This window comes from Nanorana parkeri, unplaced genomic scaffold (assembly GCF_000935625.1).
Source record: "Nanorana parkeri isolate BGI_ZX_2015 unplaced genomic scaffold, ASM93562v1 scaffold120, whole genome shotgun sequence".
In the NCBI taxonomy this organism is placed as follows: domain Eukaryota; kingdom Metazoa; phylum Chordata; class Amphibia; order Anura; family Dicroglossidae; genus Nanorana; species Nanorana parkeri.
In genome coordinates, this window is record NW_017306388.1 from 1,548,250 (window position 1) to 1,568,960 (window position 20,711).

At 43.6% G+C, this 20,711-nt stretch overlaps 1 protein-coding gene across 1 annotated transcript in view; it reads right to left on the minus strand.

Moving 5' to 3' along the window:
- SCUBE1 (signal peptide, CUB domain and EGF like domain containing 1) overlaps positions 1–17,899 on the minus strand; it is a 233,039-nt gene extending 215,140 nt beyond the window's left edge. The window contains exons 1-2 of the mRNA XM_018553435.1: positions 17,812–17,899; positions 15,381–15,503 (exon numbers count right to left, since the gene is read on the minus strand). Coding sequence (XP_018408937.1) covers positions 15,381–15,503; positions 17,812–17,899 — 211 coding nt within the window. The remainder of the gene's footprint in view (positions 1–15,380; positions 15,504–17,811) is intronic.
- Positions 17,900–20,711: the final 2,812 nt, after the last annotated feature.

Below are 20,711 nucleotides of genomic sequence, written 5' to 3' on the forward strand. Positions count from 1 at the left end.
AAAAAAAAAAAAAAAAACATCCCCTGAAAATAAGACCTAGTGTGGTTTTTGGGGGCAAAAAAATTATAAGACAGTGTCTTATTTTCGGGGAAACACGGTATGTACAGCCATCATAAACAGGATCAAGCAATGTAACAACCAGATAATATAAAACATCTGAACAATAATAAAAACAACAATAATTAAAATGAGAAATAAAAAAAATGACACATGCAAAAAACGCAAGGAATAAATAGTAAAAGAGTAAAAATGACGCACTGTACTAAAGTCACGCGGCGCTGAAGGTGTAGGATTCTTTTTGCCTTGCTTACAGGCAATCATTGACCCGGCGACCTGTCCGTTGCTAGGGCAGCAGTTGCTAATTTCACAGGGTAACACCACTGCAACCTCTTTCAGAAACATTTCAACGAAATGGTTTAAGTTCAAGCCGAGCCTCACATAGAACATTATGAAAGCCTGCCAATGACCCGCCAACTTTTCTGTTTGTACAGAGAAGGCCCCCCTGTCCAACGGATTCGCCATCGCAAACAAAAATAAGCTATTTAAAGAGCGACAGCAGACATTTCAGAACCACATTCCCTGAATTTGTATACTGGAGATATTCCATCCTGGGGAAAGCCGGAGTCAGGTGACCAGTCCTCAAAACGCTTTTTGTTTTGCTTGTAAATAAAAAGCAGAGCAAAAGCTTTTGCTGGTAGCAACCAGACTCAAACTGTTACTGAACCCAAGAACCACATGCAACACATTGCAGCTTACCTTTCCTTGGATGTGGTCATTTTTTCTGGCTTTATTTCCACCTACAAAGCCTACCAGTGCCACACTTCATGTTGTGGTTGATAACACCATACTGTATCTTTGGAGAAGGAGCCGTGCCACCCTGGAACAGGAAGTGTGTTAGGACTACAGGATACCTCCCCTTCTCCCTTCAGAACCACTGAAAGTTGCTTCCATTAATTCTGCTCAAAGCAGAACTACAACTTCCTATCCTTGGGGTAGTCAAACTCTGGCCCTCCAGCTGTAAGGCATCGCAAGATTCTCACAGCCACAGGCATGGCTCCCAGCGACAGATGCATGATTGGATTTGTAGTTTCTGGGGCTTGCCCACCCCTGTACTATGCCTTGCAGCCAAGGAAGGTGCCATATTTGCCTCTGTTTGCATTGCCATGATGTTGCACATGTGATCAGCTACGGCACCAGCCATTTGAGGGTGTGAAAGTTTGGTTGAGACCTAAAATAACCACACTGGAAACTAGACATGAGGCTGTGCTTGGTACAAATCATGTTTGCCCAAGCCTGCTCAAAATTCTGACTGCCACCCCCTTCTCCCAACCCAATCAGTTGCCGGGCACCGCATTCCCTACAGCTATATGTCACAAAGGGGCGTGGAATTCCCCCGCCGCCACTGATTGGGTGGGGAGCAGCGGAGCGCTGTCACAGTTTTCACTGGGCTTGAGTAAACTCAGGCAACCCAGGTTCACACCAAGCCCAGTCTAATCTCTACTGGCAACTGTGACAGTTGGCATACCTTAGAAGTAACTGTTTTGGGAGACAATACATTAGTGGGCAAAGTTCCTCTTTAACCTCTTGCCGTCCGCCCGTAGTAAAAAAACGTACGGACGGCACTGCTACATCTGCGGGTTGCCGTCTCCAGACGGCAATTTTTTTCTGCTCGCGCGTGCCCCCTAGCGGGTACGCACGGGCAGAAAAGACCCGACGATTAAACACACCCGTTACCGGGTGTTTCACATATAGGCGATCAGCGTCCATAGCCCGCCGATCGCCTATATGTGCTCGTTCGCGGCAATCCCGCCCCCCCGCGCACGGTCGGCGCTTCCGGTTTCCCCGGAAGCTCATCAGCTTCTTTTGGGGTCCACAGGTGATATTAGGGGTCCTAGAGACCCCTAATATCTCCATAAAGAGGACCTGTCAGTGTGCCTTTGCTATTATATAGGGGGTTGTTATCCCCCTATATAATAGCAATAACAATAAGTGCAAAAAAAAAAATATAAATAAAAAAAAAGAAAAGTAACACATAAAAAAATAAAATAAAATAAAAGCCACATATAAAAAAAGGGGAAAAAACCCCCCCAAAATGTTTAACTCCCCCACCCCCACGTTTACGCGCCTATAAACGTAAATACGCGTCCGGTGCCCCAGCGCGCAAAAATTACAATTGCGCTACACATGTTACATATCGCCGCGAACGTCGCAGTGAGAGCAATCATTTTAGGGCCATCAATCACTGATAACACTAAACTGATGAGCGGTAACAGCTTTTAAAGCGTCGCCTAGGGCCAATTTTGGGTATTATCGTTTTTTGAGGTTTCGCGCGCGCACGCAATTTTAAGGCTTGACATGTTTAGTGTCTTTTTACCCGACGTGACCCCATCTTTTATATTTTACCAAAAAATTGGGTAATAATAAATGTTTTATCATTTAATATAGGGGAAACTGTTTTTTTTTTTAAATTTCGGTAATTTTTCCTTAATATAGTAAAAAAATAAAACCCCCAGTGGTGAATAAATACCACCAAAAGAAAGCTCTATCTGTCCCCAAAAAAGGGTATAAAATTCATTTCAGTACAGCGCTGCATGACGGAATAAATGTCAGTCAAAGTACCGCAGCGCTGAATACTGAAAAATGGCCTGGATGGGAAGGGGGTTTAACACCGCGGATGTCAACTGGTTAAAGGACCATTGTATTCTCAGCATGGGGCATCATGTCAACCACTTCCGTTGGGTTTCAATGGCTGTAGGCAACTCTGCTGGGGAACCACAGTAACAGAAAGTGAGTTGTCAGCTAAACAGGAAGTGAGGGTAAATCAACTAAGAGTGGACGTCCCCTCACTTTGCAGAGGTTTCCAGAGGAGTTTTGGCAAGATACACACTTTGGGAGGGATTAACAACAGATTGGCGCACAATGAAAAAACGCAACAGTTTCTTTATGCTTAGCTAACGCTAATTCTGTAATTTGTCACATGGTGGTGTGAGCCAGATTTGAGAGTGTTCATCCTAAATTATTATTATACTTTCTAGGTTGCTGCATCTTGCTGGTCGTCCAAACACATCCCCCTCTGCTCTCCTTGCTGCCATCGCTGTCGGCCCTCCTCAGTATTTACACCTCTATGGTAATGGTGTACATTTTAAATTAGAACATTGGTGCAAATGTTTTATTAGATTGGTGTGCATGATCATACATTTATACTGTAGAAGCTATAGTACTTGCTATCGCTTGGCACTTTTAATGTGGTCTGGCAGGGCTGGGGCAACACCACATAGAATTAGTCTTAAGGTGCCCATACACTGTACAATTATCGTACGATAATCGCTGGAAATCCCGCGATCATACGATAATCGCAAAGTGTATGGAAGGCGTGCAACTGTTTCTAATGTACGGTCGCACATCTTCCGTCGAACAAGCAGGCTTGAAAAGCCGCCGAGAATCGGACGATTCTCGGCGGGTTAGTGGCCTGCTTGTTCGACAACTGCCAAACGGGCCGGTGTGCGCACGCGCACACTGCCCGTTTGCAGTCATCGGAAGCCCGCCCCTCATTGCCGTCATTGGAAGCCAGCCCCTCAGGGGGGCGGGCTTGCGATGATCTCAAGTACAATCTGCCTGTCCAAGATGGGAAGATCGTATAAGCTTTTATTTAGCTTACAACCATCGCAAGACAAAAGTCTTGCGATGGTTGTAAGGTGTATGGGCACCTTTAGAACATTGGTAATTTGGTGCACGGAAAATATTTACACCACAAAACTGACTTTTCTTTTGTTAAATTCCCCCTTTATATTCAGCCTTGGTGTACGGCTGTATTCACACAGGCGGCAGTCTCCACCACCCTCCGAAAAGTTGTCCGTTCTGGTGCGGGCGATCGCACTACGGGCAGAGGGGGGGCGTGGCTGCGGGGACATATAGCCACATGCCAGAATGCAGGGGGGAGTTTAGTATGTGATACAGTGTGTTCCAGCAGCTAACCGTGCTGGAACACACTAACTGGTGTGAACAAGCCCTCACACCAGATCCATTGTGATCCATTTATCAATAGATGCCAACGGAAGGAAACCCAAAAAATGAATGGGTGTGAATAGGATCAGTTCACACCGCTCTGTTCTGTTGGGTTATGTTGTGCTCAAAATAAATGCAGCACAGTGGTGCGAACTGGTCCCATTCACATCCATTAATTTCTTGGTGTCCTTGCATTAGCATCCGTTGAAAAATAGATCGCAAGGAAATCTAAAAAGGTACAAATCGCAAGTCAACGGGTCCTTATGATTTTGGTGTGAACGGGCCCTGAATGAGTTTTTTTTGGTTTTTAAATCCCAATGGCATTTTTTTATTGCAATACTTCTATAGCAGCCGGGACTGTGTTAAGCCCCCCAATGCCGACTGTCCGCTTGGTCTGCGTCCCCGGGTGTTATTGGCAAGATAGGAGACAGACCAGCAAACATCCATTCATTGATGTTCTACACTGTGAATGAAACCAGAAGCAACAATTTGTCAATTCTGGTTTCAGTCCCCGTTCACAGCTTAGCGTTCCGTCAATGCGCACCTCAGGTCATTCCCTGGCCACAGAGGTCGGGGAAGAAGCTGATCAAGCATGATCTGTGCTTGATCAGTATCAAGGGAGTAGAAAGGTGACATTAGGGTTCTTTAAAGGAGAACTATGGGGTCAGTGTTTTTCCCCATAGTTCTCCTTAGGGTAACGGGAGGACACAAACTAGCATCCTCCCGTTACCCTAAGCTCAGTATACCGCCAGCTACAGCTCGCGGTATACTGAGATGCCGCAGCCGGAGCGGATCCCGACTTAGATGACGGGATCCGCCCAGCTGCGTGAGTGACAGCTGGCTCTGCCTATCTAGAGGCAGAGCCAGCTGTACCCGCCCCCTCCCCCGTCCGTTCCGCCAGTCAGCGCTGGCAGATCGGAGCAGGGAGAGGGGAATCCAGCCCCTCCCCCTGTCACGGCAGAGAGCCGTGACAGGATCGAGAGGCGAGCGAACCCGGTATGTGTTCGCTCACCTCCCGATCTACTGAGCCGACCTGTGACAGTCTCATTGTCACAGGTCGGCTAGAACTATGAGGTGAGTGAAAAGCACTCACCTCATAGTTCTCCTTTAACACACAAGTCACCATAATACTTCATGTCATATCACCTTTAGCACGACCTTCCTGTAATACCCTCATGGACATAAATAAGGCAGAGCCCAGTCCATGTTCCTCGTGTCTTCCTATACTCCTATGATGATCCAAGGCTGAGATATTGAGCAGAATAGCCCAATGATGACTTAGCTAAAAGCTTACATCACTAAGCACCATGGAAACATGCGTTATGTTTGCAGCAGCTGCATGCTGTGACTTTTTGGGACTGGTGGGGCAACCAAAATATATTCCTAGCACAATGCAAGCAATGTTTGTGCATGCGAGCCCTCACTAGTGTACGTCACCTGTTTTTTAGGTGACAGGTACTCTTTAACCAGACCTCCAGCTGTGACTAAACATCTCTCACAGAGTTGTAATGAACTCTCACAAAGTAGATACAAAAGGGTTATGGAGACCTCAAGTTAATTTCTTAGTCCAGTAAAATTTTATGTAACTCGCACACACTTGCTAGATGACACATACGAAGGAAGAGCCAACAATGTCTATCGATATATTTGAAGGAGGAACGGATCGTAGTCTATATTGCCTTAAGGCAGAGTAACAGAGTTAAAGCTAAACAGGAGGCAAATATTAAAAAAAAAAAAAAAAAAAAAAAAAAGAAGAAAGACACAAATGAATACAGCTCTGTATTCATTAATATTTGTTTAACCCTTTCGCTGCCACAGACGTATGGCATACGGCGGAACACAACCACTTGCAGCTGGCCATGTCAGTATGCCATACGTCAGTGGCTTTTACACTTCTGCTAAAAGTTCATGGTCATTTTAGCTGATAAGCCGTTAAGCTAACAAAAATTCCGGATGTCGTCCATCCAACCCCCCCTCCCCCGCATCTGTCAGTTTCTCCTTCCCTCCTGGAGCCGCTCCATGTTTCTCCTCGTATCCCCGCTGCTCTCCCCCACCAGTGTGGGATCACTCCAGTGTTTGTAAGGAACTAGGGACAATAGTACTATGTGTCCCTAGTTATGAATAAACAGGAAGTGCTTTACATCACTTCCTGTTGATTCATGAATTTCTATGGGGCAGAACAGAGGCTGCAGAAAAAGAGATGGAGGACTCTGTGTCCTCAATTTCTTTTCCATTTCAAAAGGCAAATGTCAGGGGTCTGATATTTCCCCAAAGACCCCCACCCCAACAGTAAAAGAAAACAAATGTAATAAAAAATACAAAAATAAATAAACCCCCCTGCACACACAGATAACATGCACATGCAACAGTGTGCACCATATATTTTTTTTTAAGTATTGGAAATAGTACATTTTACTCTCCTTTTACTCCCATTGGGATAGCTATGTGCTAAGACAACTAAGTGAAGAGATGTCCTTTTATTTTAAAGTCCTCATTCAGGCACTTCCTGTTATGGAGTGACAACTTTCTCCCAGTTGTGTTACTAAAAAGTCACCCTATCACATTAGTCATGCCAGTTGAATCATGCCAACACATACATTGATATGGTCCACTGGCATAACAATCAAGAAGCTGGTCCAGGGCATTGATGTGCAGCGATACTGGAGTGCGTGCATGTGGACAGGAACCCAGATAGCAAGGATAACTTGCCACAAACTTATGGCAGGTTTAAATTGTAATTCTTGTTAACTTGCTGCACACATTCCCTGGCAAGTTGTAGACTTGCAGAACACTTGCAGCACAAGTTCTAGTTGACACTTTTTGAATTTGTAGCAAATTTGCTTGGCAAGTCTACAGCAAGAGCCCTGCAGGTCTTAGCAAGAGCTCTGCAAGTGTACAGCACTTTTGCAAAGCACGTTGGTCTGGAGACTTGCAATGCAGACTTGCTGTCATTGTGCAACAAAATTGTGAAGCTTGGCAAGTCTGCAATACTTTAGCAAGTCATTTTCAAACTTGCGGCTCAATTGCTTGCTATCTGGGATGTGGCTGAAAGAGGGAAGAGTAGATCAATAGCATGGAGAAGCATGCAAAAAAGACAAATGTTTATTAAGAGGATAGTTAATTTATTTGACAAACAGCCCTCTTGCTGGCATGCTGAGCTATGTGGAAGTGCAGGCCAGGTATTCTCTATCTTGCCAACTGTACGCTTACGGATACTGAAAAGATTTCACTTGCAACTTCGAGCCATTCAGAAAAATATACCCTAGACCAAGTAGCAATTTATCATATTTATTGCTACACAAAAAAGTATTGCTGTAACTATCCTACTGTTTGAAGTGTCTAAAAAAATAAAAATACATCCTCTTAAATGCCTCTGTATTTATAGGCACATACTATTACTAAGTTTAATTGCAGTGCTCCTACTGTTCAACATGTCATCTGAAATCCCTTAAATAGATAGGCACTCTCCACATCTCCACATCAACCCTGCCATTCCAAGCCAGGATTTTGTGTCAAAAATAATAGACTGGGGATAGTAAATCAAACCGGCAGTCAATCCATCCTGTACACCAAACAGCCAGGGGAAAAAACTGTAGACATTGTTTATTGCTCATTGCACAAAGATATTTCCCCCATGTGGAATAGATCACCTCATTAGGGACCTCAGAGTTCAATTTACTTAACCTAAAGGGTACGCTTGCTGGAATGTGCGGAATATGTCTAAACAGACTGGTCCTACAATCAGAAAAACAAAAAAGTTGATTTTTTTTAAATTAAATACATAAAATAAATAAATAAATAAAAAGAGCAGAGGAAGAAAATACAGAAAAGTAAGGAAAAGTGTGTGATTAATTTGCTAGAAATGTGGTATAGGTTATACAATATTACCATTGGTAGCATACAGAACATTCATGATGGGCCCTGATGGGTTTCAGTTGTTTTTTTAACATTTTGTTCTGCAATAAAAACAAGAAAAAGTATAATTTTTAAAAAACAAATGTAATGGGGAAAGCCGAAAAAATACTGAAGCAAAAGACATACAAAAGAAAAGGGGGGGGGGGAATATTTGTTCAATTTATTCTAACCTTGCTGCAAACTGAGCCAAAGCAGGCGGTGGAGGAAGAAAAATTGCTGGGATTAAAGTGACACAGATTTATGGCAAGGTCTACCATAAAACAGAAGTCCGTCTTCTTAAACAAGAGGAGTTTGGGGCTTAGGGAAGGCTTTGATGTGGATAGTATAAAAGAGGCTGAGATGGCTGCTGAACTGCGAAAGGTCTTCAGCCAAGCTTGTTCAGTAAGTGTAGAATTCATTTGCAGAGCGTCATGAATATGTACAAAGCGGTCAGACAAATGAGGCCTCTTCATTATAGAAGAAACGTTGGAAATGGTTCATCAGTTAGTGTGTCTTTGGAAGTGGAACTCCAGCTAAAAAACAGAACTTGTTGTCAGACCATTATAAAGGCTGCTGCCTACTAATAACACTTCTTTAGTTAAGAATATCTAAAGCCTTTTTTTTTTAGCTCTCCATAGGAGTAGGGAATGGTTAAAGAAAATCTGGCATTAAAAAAAAGGCTGAGCTTCATACATTTAAAGTACTATTAAACTCTCAAACTTTTTTTAATAATGAATCCAAACAAATCTACATTGCCAGCAAAGCATTTCTGTACATTTTTGCCAAGACACTTAGTCATCAAGGTTTCAAACCACTGGCTCCAACTCGCTCAACTCACCTCCCCTCAATTTCCTGTCCAGTACAAGATCACAAGAGACATAACAGTCTCTAGCAGCCATCCATCGACTAGCTTGGAAAAGAAAGAAGAAGGGAGCATGAAGGGAGGGGTGGGAAGAAAAGGTGTGTCTTGCCTTGTTGTGTCTGTGTTTGTCAGTGACGTGCTGTGCCTTCTGTGCTGGGTGAGGCATCCCCTAGACCGCCATAACTCCGCCCTGTCCCACTGAAGCCCCGACCCCAACTCAGTAACCAAGCTGTGTGGGGAGGAGGAAGGGTCCTTGCTCATCGCTGGTGAGGCATCGAGATCGATGTCGCGATGTCGTCACTGTATTTTTTTTGATTGGACAGCTTGGACTAGGGCTGCAACAACTAATCGACATAATCGATTATAATCGATAACCAATGGCGCTTTGCCATTGGTCTGCATAGCACTCTGCTTGAGAAAGGAGTCACTCTATAGGTGCCCATACACTGTACGTTTTTCGTACAAGAATCGCAGGAAATCCCGCGATCGTACGATAATCGTACAGTGTATGGAAGGCGTGCGACCGTTTCTACTGTACGGTCGCACCTCTTTCGTCGAACAAGCAGGCTTGAAAACCCGCCGAGAATCATACGATTCTCAGCGGGTTAGTGGCCTGCTTGTTCGACAACTGCCGAACGGGCCAGTGTGCGCACGCGCACACTGCCCGTTTGCAGTGATCGGAAGCCCGCCCCTCACTGCGGTCATCGGAAACCGGGGCGCGCTTTTCGATGATCGCAAGTACGATCTGCCCGTACAAGATGGGCAGATCGTACAAGCTTTTAACAAGTTTACGACCATCGCAAGACAAAAGTCTTGCGATGGTCGTAAGTATGGGCACCTTAACACAGGAAGTCAGGACCAGTACTCGGGGGACCAGCTGATTCTGCATGAAATTAAAACTTGAAGTCGCAGCATCCAATGTAAAATGATTTAATCAGTATTTGAAAACGTTAAAAACATTTGGACTTTAATACAACTTTACCTTTCAAAGTATTTTATTAATTTTCCAAGGTAGAATAAAACAATAAAATAGCACATGATGCACAATCAGTATAGCATACAATTGCAGAGCGAAACTCCCCCCCTCTGGCCCCCGACTCCAAGACACCAATGTTCGTAGGTTGCTTTAAAAGGGAGACATCACATTAGGTGTTTTCAAAGAACCTAAAAAGTGTAACAATTGTCTGTAGTGAAAGTATTCCGAAGATGGCATGTGCAAGACCTCCCGACAGTAGGTCAAAGTAAGTGGCTTGCGACCTTTAAAGAATTGCGCTATGCGGTACAGACCTTTGTCTTGCCACCAATGGAACGCTCCAGGTGATCCCCATGGGGGGAAATTAGGATTGTGGAAGACGGGAGCCACAGGAGTGTGAGGCAACACCAGCCCACCTCCCCTTCGGAATGAGTCCCATACCATCATAGAACAAGACAAGGTCGGGGCCATAATGGCCGGCCTCTGCCTCAGGGACATCCATTTCAAGGCATCAATTGGTATACCCGAGGCAGAGAGAGATTCCATTAGGATCCAATCTGGTGTATATACCTGGTCATACACAGAGGAAAGCTGAGCCACCCGCGCTGCCTTGTAGTATTGCAAGAGATTGGGAACACCCAAACCCCCTGTCCGTTTAGAACGGTGCAGTACATTTTTCGAGAGTCTAGGATGTTTTCCATGCCAAGCAAATTTAATAATTAAAGATTGAAATTTCAAAAGATCTGGCTTATGTATAGCTATGGGTAGAGCCCGAAAGTAATATAGGATCTTGTATAGCTATGGGTAGAGCTCGAAAGTAATATAGGATCTTGGGGAGCAGCGTCATTTTGAGTGCATGAATGCAACCCAGCCATGACAAATTACAGGAGTTCCATCGAGACATATCCTCCCGGAGTTGGTGAAACAGGGGTATATAGTTTTTCTTATATAGTTGTAAAAAGACAGGTGTAAGTTTAATCCCTAGATATTGCAAAGCCTCCGTGGACCAGGTAAAATCAAAATGTTCCGACAACCGAGACCACAATTCCTGGGGGATATTAAGAGCCAATGATTTGGATGCATTGACCCGCAATCCAGATACCCCAGCAAATTGAGTCAACAATTTAATACAACTTTAAGCACTCCACTTCCCTACACCCTTCACAATTATTTATGCCTTTGTCATTTTTGTCGGGTCTGAAAATGGGTTTCAATACTTACCTGTCCTGCAGTCCTCACCGCTTGTCTTCTCCCTCTTGAAGAGCAAAGTTGGCTCAAGAGAATGAAGATGGGCAACGATGGAGGCGAGAATCACACTGTATTTGTCCTCATGACTTGAATTCCAATATAAATGAAATTGTCACCAGAACAGGAACAGAGGGGAAGCTTCCAGAGGGGACACAGGTTGGAAGATTAACCCTCACTGGTGATGACTATAAAATATTGTATTTCTCATCATTTTGTATAACAGTGACAGTGGTTACCGGGACCAGTAGAGAGGATGAGGTTCGAACACGTCTTTATTGTGCACTTTAACCACCTGCTGCCAATTTCTTACTATTTACACACACATGATAAAATCAGAATTTCTGGCTAGAAAACAGCTTCAGACCCCCAAACAATATATATTTTCTGAAAGCAGAGGCCCTGTTGAATAAAAAAATGCTAGTTGAAATTTTTTTCAATGTTGCACGGTATTTGCGCAAAGGTTTATCAAACAAGTATTTTGGTGCTAAAATACACTAAAAATGAAAATTAGTGCACAGAAACAGAATATAATACCCAATTTTTTGGTAAAATATAAAAGACGGGGTCACATTATGTAGATAGATAACAAACTTGTCAAGTTAAAATTGCATTCACCTGTGAAGCGGCAAAAAACAAACAAAAACACTAAAATTTACCATAGGGGACAAATTTAAAAGCTTTTACTGCTCATCAGTTTAGTGACAACAGTGATTAATGGCTGTACAATTATTGTTCTCACTCGACGTTAACGGCAATATGTAACACGTTTTTGCACGTAGGCACACTGACGCGTGTTTGCGTATGTATGTGCGTGCATGAGGGGAGGGGGGAAATATTTTTTTACAAGTTACCTTATTTTTTTTTTTAAACACTTTTCTCTCTTCCCCACTAACTTTATTGCTATCACATAGGGGGCCCACGAGCCCCCAATGTAATAGCCAATAGGGTGTGACAGGTCCTCTTTATGGAGACATAAGGGGTCTTTCAGAACCCTATTGTCACCTAGGGACCCCAAAGAAGCTGATGAAGCAGAGGTCGGTTTCCCCAGCTTCATCTCCTGGCTCTAGAGCCAGAGAATCTAAACAGTGACTGAGATTATGATCACCATTAAGCAACATTTGGAAGCAGGAACATTTCATATACACACACACACACACACACACACACACACACACATATATCCGTTTATGACCAGAACACTAGACAAAAAAAACAAAAACATTAGGACATTGGACAGAGAGGAGAAGAGTAAGAATATTTGTCAAGTTGTCATGTCTATGTCCCCATTGGGGAGATTTTCCAGTCCTGAAGGTACAACAGGAAGTGAATTGCAATCTCCCCTTTGACAGCTGTTAATGGAATAGGTGTTTCCATTGGGGAGATTTTCCTATTGTTCCTAGCCTGATGACAGTTGTAAAATGTTTTACTTTTTTCCTCAGAATAAAATCACGACAGAGCTCTTCCCCACTCTAAACCAAACTAGAAAAATAGGTTTGCCTGCAGTTGGCCTTAAAATAACAAAATTAGACGGCGTATGGAGCACTTAGAAATGCATGAAATAATATCTGGATAGTAATAATAAAAAATAATAATCCGATGATAAATAATATCTAGATGATCATAATAATAAATAATAATAATATCCAGAGAATAATAAATAATATTATAATGCCCGGAAGGAACCTCCACTATGCTCAGTGACAGTGTACCTCTTGCAGATGGGTAAACTCTTGCCATTCTTGACATGACTGGTTGCCAGGATCTTGGGCGGAGCGTACCCCAGTTGCCAAGAGCTGAGAGGGGAGATGTTTATGGGAGAGGAGTGGGGAAAAGACAAAAAGTCAGCCGTTTCTGTGGATTGGCTTTCAAGTGGCGCCCAGGGCATGTGCCATAGCCTGGATAGGTCACGTTCCCACCAATTTCTCTCTGTAAAATGCTGAGAATGTAGCTGGGTGTCAGGATGATAAAACTGCAGCATGCAGATGCCGGAACTACATTGTCAGTGGCAGCCCAATGGTGGAAGAGGGTGGACACCAGAGAAGCATGATGGCGATGGTGGACAGAGTGGCGAGGGAAAGGCTGGAGGAGGGTGGACAAAGAATGTTCCTTGTTTTGTTCCTCCTATAGGAGATTCTTTTTATTAGAAATACAATACCCAATTTCTAAATGTTATATGTTAGACCAGCAACAGACGTCTGAGCCCTGATTGGTTCACATTACTGGCCCTCCTTTCCCCATATGAGCACTGCTGTGCTGAGGATAAAAAGAAGCCAATATACAGTCAAAAGAAGACATCAACTCTTCCTTAAAGCTGAACTTCAGGCAAACAGCTATAAAACACAGATTAAATACTCATCAGGGGGGCAGTGTACCTGCAAAAGGAGGTGTATTTCTGTCCATCCAGTCCTGAGATTTACACAGGTTAGTCAGCTGGATGAAATCATTTTCAGGTAAAGACTACTGTGGTGTATTCTCTCCATTGTTCTGGGAGGACAGTGAACGAGCAGCAGCAGACCGATGAGGACAATTCTCTGTTCACCCCACTCTCTGCATTAATAAGCATGTTCCAAGACTCATGTAGCCGAGAAGGACCTCACTCTCTTTATTAAAGCAGAAGTATCTCTGCAGTAATCCCACAATGCCCCCATCTGATTCAGAGCTAGAGCTCTCCAATCAGTAAAGTTCACACTGCCTGCTGATTGGTGAGCTCTAGATCTGACTCTGCAGAGGGGAGAGAATGTCCAACCTCTGCAGAGGGACTGCTGCTCTCATACATCGGACAAGGGTCCCTTGTCCGCTGTCCACTGCAATCAAGAACTGCAGGCCCTCCCCCCCACACACACACACACACACACTGGCCACAAAAGGAACCAGGGAGTGATGTCCAATAGGGATGTGCGGGGGGCTTGGTGCAAACCCAGTTTGTAAGATTTCAGCCAAGCCCACACAAAACTGACTGACACCCCCCCCCCCCCCCCATGCCCTGGCCACAATGGATTGGGCCGAGAGGTGGTGTGTCAGTCACAGTTTTGTGACTGCTTGGGCAAACTCTGGTGAGTTTGCAGCAAGCCTCCATACATCATTAATGTCCACACACTTACTACACGTGGCAGTGCAAAGAAGTGGGCCACCAACACTGGAGCAAAGAAAGTTAAAAACAAACAAAAATTAACTCCTACCCAAATCAACCTTAGTATGAATGCAAGATAGTTACATACTACATAGGTTGAACAAAGACACAGGTCCAACTTGTATGTGTGTACATATTGCGAACAAGATGGGGTCCTTAGAGCAAGGGTGAACAAATGTACATAGAGTTCAGGAGCCAATCTGTCCAATCCAGGAGCCAGCTCCAGATTGTAAGCTCTCACGAGCAGGGTCCTCCTAACTCTATTGTACTGAAATTGTATTGCAACTGTACGGTCTCCCCCCTATTTGGTAAAGCGTTGTGCAAACCGTTGGCGCTATATAAATCCTGAATAATAATAATAATCAACAACTAGGGAAAGCCTCAAAAGTTCGGGTCCAGTTGTAATTTTTAAAGGTGCATTGGCTACCTACCGTAGTACCTGGGATTTGTTCAGCTTTGCCTTAGACTAACCCTTTAAGGGGTGGAACGGATAACATACACGGTGGAATTTATCAAAACTGGAGCAGATTTGCACTGCAACCAATCAGCTTCTCTGTCTCATTTTCAAATCTTACCTGACAAAACTGAAGAGAGATGCTGATTGGTTGCCATGGGCAACTGCTCCAGATTCTGCCTGCTCCAGTTTTTATAAATTCCCTCCACAGTATGTGAAGCACTGCGTAAATTATTGGCGCTATATAAATAATAATAATAAGTGATGTGCAGCTGATGCTGGAGACAGGATATGGCTGCAAATAGACAAGAAGTGGCTGAAAGGAGCCAACAGAGATCAGCAGCACCAAGGTGGGAAAGATGAAAAAAAGAGAAAAGTTGAAAACAGGATCGGATATTAAAAAAAATGGCAATTGTTGATGATATATAGTGCAAAGAAAACATCCACCATTCAGGGTTTACATCTCCTTTAAGTATCATTCAATAAGGGTAGCTCTCGGCCGATGTGATGCATCATCTGTTCTCTTTTTAGAAGCTGGTTTCTTGTGAATTTGGCACGCTTGCCCTATACTGTTATGGGAAGACACACACATATATACCCACGGACACAGCAAGAATCAGTCTGCTACTCTTGCAAGAAGTATCTCAACTTCAGAACAATTAACAGACCCAGCAGGGGTTCTCGGCCAATAAACACCAAGACTTGAGGGCAAGCAGCTGTAAATCTGCATTAATCGTTTCAGGAATTCCGCTATTTACAAAGATTTAGCAGTGCAAACAAATAGGAAGAGCAGCCCAATTCCCTTTATCCCTACCTTCACATTGTTTGCCCTCTCCCTTGTATCCCGGCTTGCAGATGCATTTGTAGGATTTCGGGGTATTCTGACAGATCGCATCGATGTGACAGTCATCGGTCCCCTCCGCGCACTCGTCACTGTCTGCAAATAATAAAAGAGGAAAAAAAAAAAAGAATCTTGTAAGACTAAACCACAAAGAGCCAAACTGATTAAAAAAAAAACAAAACCCTATCCGCCTTCCCTTTCCAGGGGCCGGCCAGCAGAGCGTTAAGGAGGGCAACCTTAATTTGTTTGCAGCGGTTTAACTATTTTGACGATCGAAAACAGATGGCGGACGTCGGGCACAGGTGAAATAAAGGGGGTTTGTCACAGCTTGAGGCCGGGTCTGTGAAAGAAAAATATCATTAAGCGATTATAGGAAATGGCAATGTTTTGGCAAGGTCCTTCCAGCCTGCGGAGAATTAGGAAACAGTGCGACACAGTCGATCGAGGGGGACCAATTAACCCCTTTTTGGAAAAACGGGGGCCGGTAATCTCCAACATGTGTTTTCTGGCTATATTTCTGCGGTGTGGGAAGCGAGGTCACAATGTTGCAGAGCGGATCCAAACTATGTAAAAATTGTTTAAAATTTCACGCGGTCATCGGCACCCTTTGGTTAAATCCACAGCAAAAAATCGTCACGGTCGCTGCTCCGTTGCAGATAATTATTCAAAATGGCGACAACCGGGGGCAAATTTAGTACAACGATCCAGACTTTTGACAGATCCGGGAGACATTCATTTATTTATTTAGCAAGTCGCTTCTTTTCTTGGGAACGAGCCGCCTTTAAGCTCCTTCCAAAATGAAATAGTTGTGTTACATTGAGAAGATTTACAATGGATGACCAGAGCAGCCCACTGAAGAATAGACCGGCTCAGCGTGAAACCTGGCTTGTCCCCTCTCCCACTGAAAGACAGGAATAAATATAGTGCCCCAAGGCTGCTGATTGATGCCCCTTATGTCAATACTTATATTTGTCTTTCTGGAAACGCAGTTTTAATTGATTCTCGAACAATTTAATGCTACACAAACATCTGGGGCTCAGTCTAAAAAAAAAAAAAAAAGCTAAATAGATGACAGACCACTGTAGACTTTATGTTGAATAAAAGGAACAGCATCTCGTCCTCGACATGACACAGATTTCTTAAACAAATATAATTATATTATCCTTTTTTTTTTCAAGAGCAATTACAATTAGCAGATTACAGGAAACTGGTGACTTAAAAATCTCTTCCATTCGACAAAGACACTTATTTTGGTTTTACGTAACATGCTTGCAGGTGTAGACGTTAAAAAGCCAATGGCAGTGCAATTTACACCTAAAAATGTAATAAAAATGATCACATGACCCAGCTAGTATGTATCACAGGACCGGGAATGTGACGTTGTGGCTATTCCGTCGTGACGACTTAGATTTAGAGAAAGGAAATTCTAGATTTGGCCAGAGGCAATAAATAGTTCTTAAAGGCACAACCTAATGCCCCATAATACTCCAACTGAGTTCAGCATTGGTGTAGTCGTAGCCGACTTACAGTATCAATTAAAATCTGAGCCTGAGGATGTTAGATGCAGAATGGGATGATGATGATGCAAAATCCACATTGATATAATCATGCATCTATAGCTCTAATGCAACTTAGCAAAACTTTTTAACAGTGTCGCCTAAAGCTGCTTTTGAAGCACAGTACAAAGGACTACACATAAGTGCAGAGCCGTACAGCCAAATTACCATACTGTAAAATACATTTGCATGTGATATATATTCAGATTAATCACATTTACTTTACATCGGGCCAGTGTCCTCAGAAATGGTACCCTACGTGCAATATATACGGCTGTGTATTTCCTGTAGGCTTTATAATGCAAAATATGGTGATGATACACCACAATGCAATATAGTATTGCCTTACAATGCAATCAATGATCTGACTACACATTTTAATCTCAATGCAATCATAGACCGAGCTGCAGTTATTGTGACATGGTAATGCAATATATGATTAAAAAAATTAATGATTCACATCATAATTCAGTACATTGCTATACAACATCCATATCACCTGCAGGTCTTTACGCTGCACTTGTCCATGGTATCATGATCATTATATACTCTGATGTAATAAATGATCATCATATGATGCAATGAAAAGTCGTCAAGTTTTACATTATACAAAAAAAATTATTTTTGTTGTAACATATAGACATCATATATCTGAATGCAATGTTCTTAAGATGTAATATATGATCAGTATACCTTGCAATGCAATGTATGATCATCCTTTATAACAGGGCACGTCTCACTCAGCCCTGGAGTTGTCACCCTGGACTGTGCAGGGACTGATGGAGGATCGGTGTACTTGGGAAAGTTTGGGTTTGGGTCAGGATGGGATTGGTGAAGCCGTCTCTTACCTGGCAGCCCGCTGCCTCCTGTGAAGTTGCACCTGCAGAGGAGGCTGAAGAGCAGATAGACATGCCATGTGAAGTCCGGAGCTCCCATGATCCCAGAGCCGGCACCAGCTGATCTTCCCAGGCGAGAGCCACGCTCGGCACTGCCAGGCTGGGGGCTACACGGGAGGACTGACTGACAGGGGCCCCCTCATTGGTCAGAGCGCGGGGAGAATGGGCTAGGCCAGGGGAGGAGCAGCCAATGGATGCGAGAGGAGGGGGAGCGAGAGTGATGCAACCACGCCTCCTTTTTAGGATTTTTATTTTCAGGCTGATGCTCTTCTGCTCAGTGTGATCGGAGCGGAGTCGGCCGGGCGCTGGGCGAATCTCACATACCCAGTCCTTACAAATCGCTGCCACATCTATTTCTGCATGTGTTCACCCAAGATTCGCCCTTTTTTTTTTTTTCCAAATGAGTGGTCTATTGATAAATTATTGTTCACAACTTTCACCGCGTTGTCACAATTTGTGAATTGAAATTAATTAGAAACGTTTGAATCTTGGGTGAAAGTTAGAGGCCCCATTCACACTGATTTTCAGACACTGAAGGAAGTTAACCCGAAAAGTGAATGGAAACAGTTTGTGTCGCTGCGCAGCATGCTGAAAAGAAGTAGAGCGTGCTCTATTTTTTTCAGTGCAGTGTAACGCAACACGTCAAAAATGGATGTTAACAGAACGCAAGTTCAAAAAAAAAATACATAGGAGTGTGTCCACATTAAAATAAAGATTGGCAAAAAGGGAACGGAAAAAAATGAAACGTAACGCAACAGAAGTCAACAGAGGTTGAAATTGCAAGTGCACGGACCTCCATTATAGCCCAATTTTGGTGTGAACAGGCCCAAAGGCCCCATTCACTAGCGCATTTCCATGGGACTCATGCAATCTCCTGCGGGCGGGAGGCGTTGTGTAGTCCACTGACAGCTGCCACCGCCCGCAACGGGGGACACAGGTATGCTACTCCCCCCAAAGTGTTGAATGCCATAGACTGAAGGAAGCTGCAGAGCTGGAACAGGGGACACAAAGGCCTCCAGACAGGTGAGTATACTACCAATTGCACAGAGCTTTCATCATTATTATTTGGTATCCTGACAGGGTCACTTTAACCATTGCTACAGTACGGTATATATGTGCGCAACATAAGAATAGCAAGTCAACAGATGGAAGCAATAGTTCCCTATGGAGTATACTGCACAAGCAGTGTGAAGCAGCGATCAGCCACTCAAAGTTGGATCATTGACGTGCATTGAATCTGATTATTATTATTATTATGCAGGATCTATATAGCGTCAGCGCTTTTGAATAATGAATACACTAATACATGCTCTGCGTGTTGTCTACACCATAAGAGACCATTTGTTCGATCGCTGCTTTAAAACGACAGATCAATATCAATTGGGATACTAAAATCTGCTCCAAAGATCGTTATGTTTCTTGGCAATGGCTATCCACAAAAGCTTGCTTGTCCAAAAGTTGGAGTTCCACTTTGTTCTGATCTCCGGCCTTGCAGGGTGTTCTTATACAAGGTGGAGCTTTCAAAAACTTTCGTTGACTTTACAAGTCAAGATGAATAAATCCCTGGCATGTCACAGAATCCAACAACAAGTTTAATTTTTCAGAAAAGCGCCACCTTATATCATTAAAAAGTCATCCTAGAGCTCCCATTACATGGCTTTGCCTAGGCTGAGATGATGCCATCAGTTTACTGCAGGAAGGAGGAAGCATCTTTTCAGTCTCCTCTCCCCCGCAATGATCAGACTGTATATTGTAACTTTGTAGCAAGTCACAGAGTAAAAGCCTGCAGCAGGAGTTGACCCGAGTCAGACGTTCGTGAACTGCACAGGAACCAAGATTTACATTAGTGTGCCATCTCTATTAAAGGAGAACTATGAGGTGAGTGCTTTTCACTCACCTCATAGTTCTAGCCAACCTGTGACAATGAGACTGTCACAGGTCGGTTCAGTAGATCGAGAAGTGAGCGAACACATACCGGCGTTCGCTCACTTCTCTATCCTGTCACAGCTCTCTGCCGTGACAGGGGAGTGGCTGGATTCCCCCCTCGGATCCTCCAGCGCTGACTGGCGGAACGGACGAGGGGGGGGGCGGGGGCAGCTGGCTCTACCTCTAGATAGGCAGAGCCAGCTGTCACTCACACAGCTGGGCAGATCCAGACATAATTGTCGGGATCCACTTCAGCTGCGGCGTCTCAGTATACCGCGAGCTGTAGCTCGCCGTATACTGAGCTTAGGGTGACGGGAGGACGCTAGTTTGTGTCTTCCTGTTACCCTAAGGAGAACTATGGGGAAAAGCACTCACCTCATAGTTCTCCTTTAAGGAAGTTGATGCTGACACAGGATGATGCCTGAACAAATATGATGCTGTTCTCCTGGAGAGAATAGCAGATGATGGCATTGTCGGGGGAGTACTGTGATCTCTGTAAGAGGAAATAAATACATAGAAATGTTACACTTACACTTTACCTACTATGCATGTTATCATGTAAAATCATATGTGATCCTGTCTTCATTCCAACTGCCAGGGCTCAAGGGGGACATCAAAGGCAAAAATATATAAATACAAAAATATTAATAAAAGAACAATGTGCATTTATTATTTTGCATTGGAACTAGTAAAGCATTGTAAAGTAAGTCCCTCTGTTTTCATGAATACACTTTTTCATGCGTCGTGTTTTTTTGGCCAGTGAGGATTGATTTCCTGCAGTGATGTCATTTTTAATTTCTGCAGCAGTCATCTATATACAATACAAATGTATTATATTGTGTCCTATGGTGCCTGTGTGGTTTTGTGCTCTGGCACATGTGCTAAAACACAGAGCTTTGAACGAGGCCTAAATCATAGAACCACTT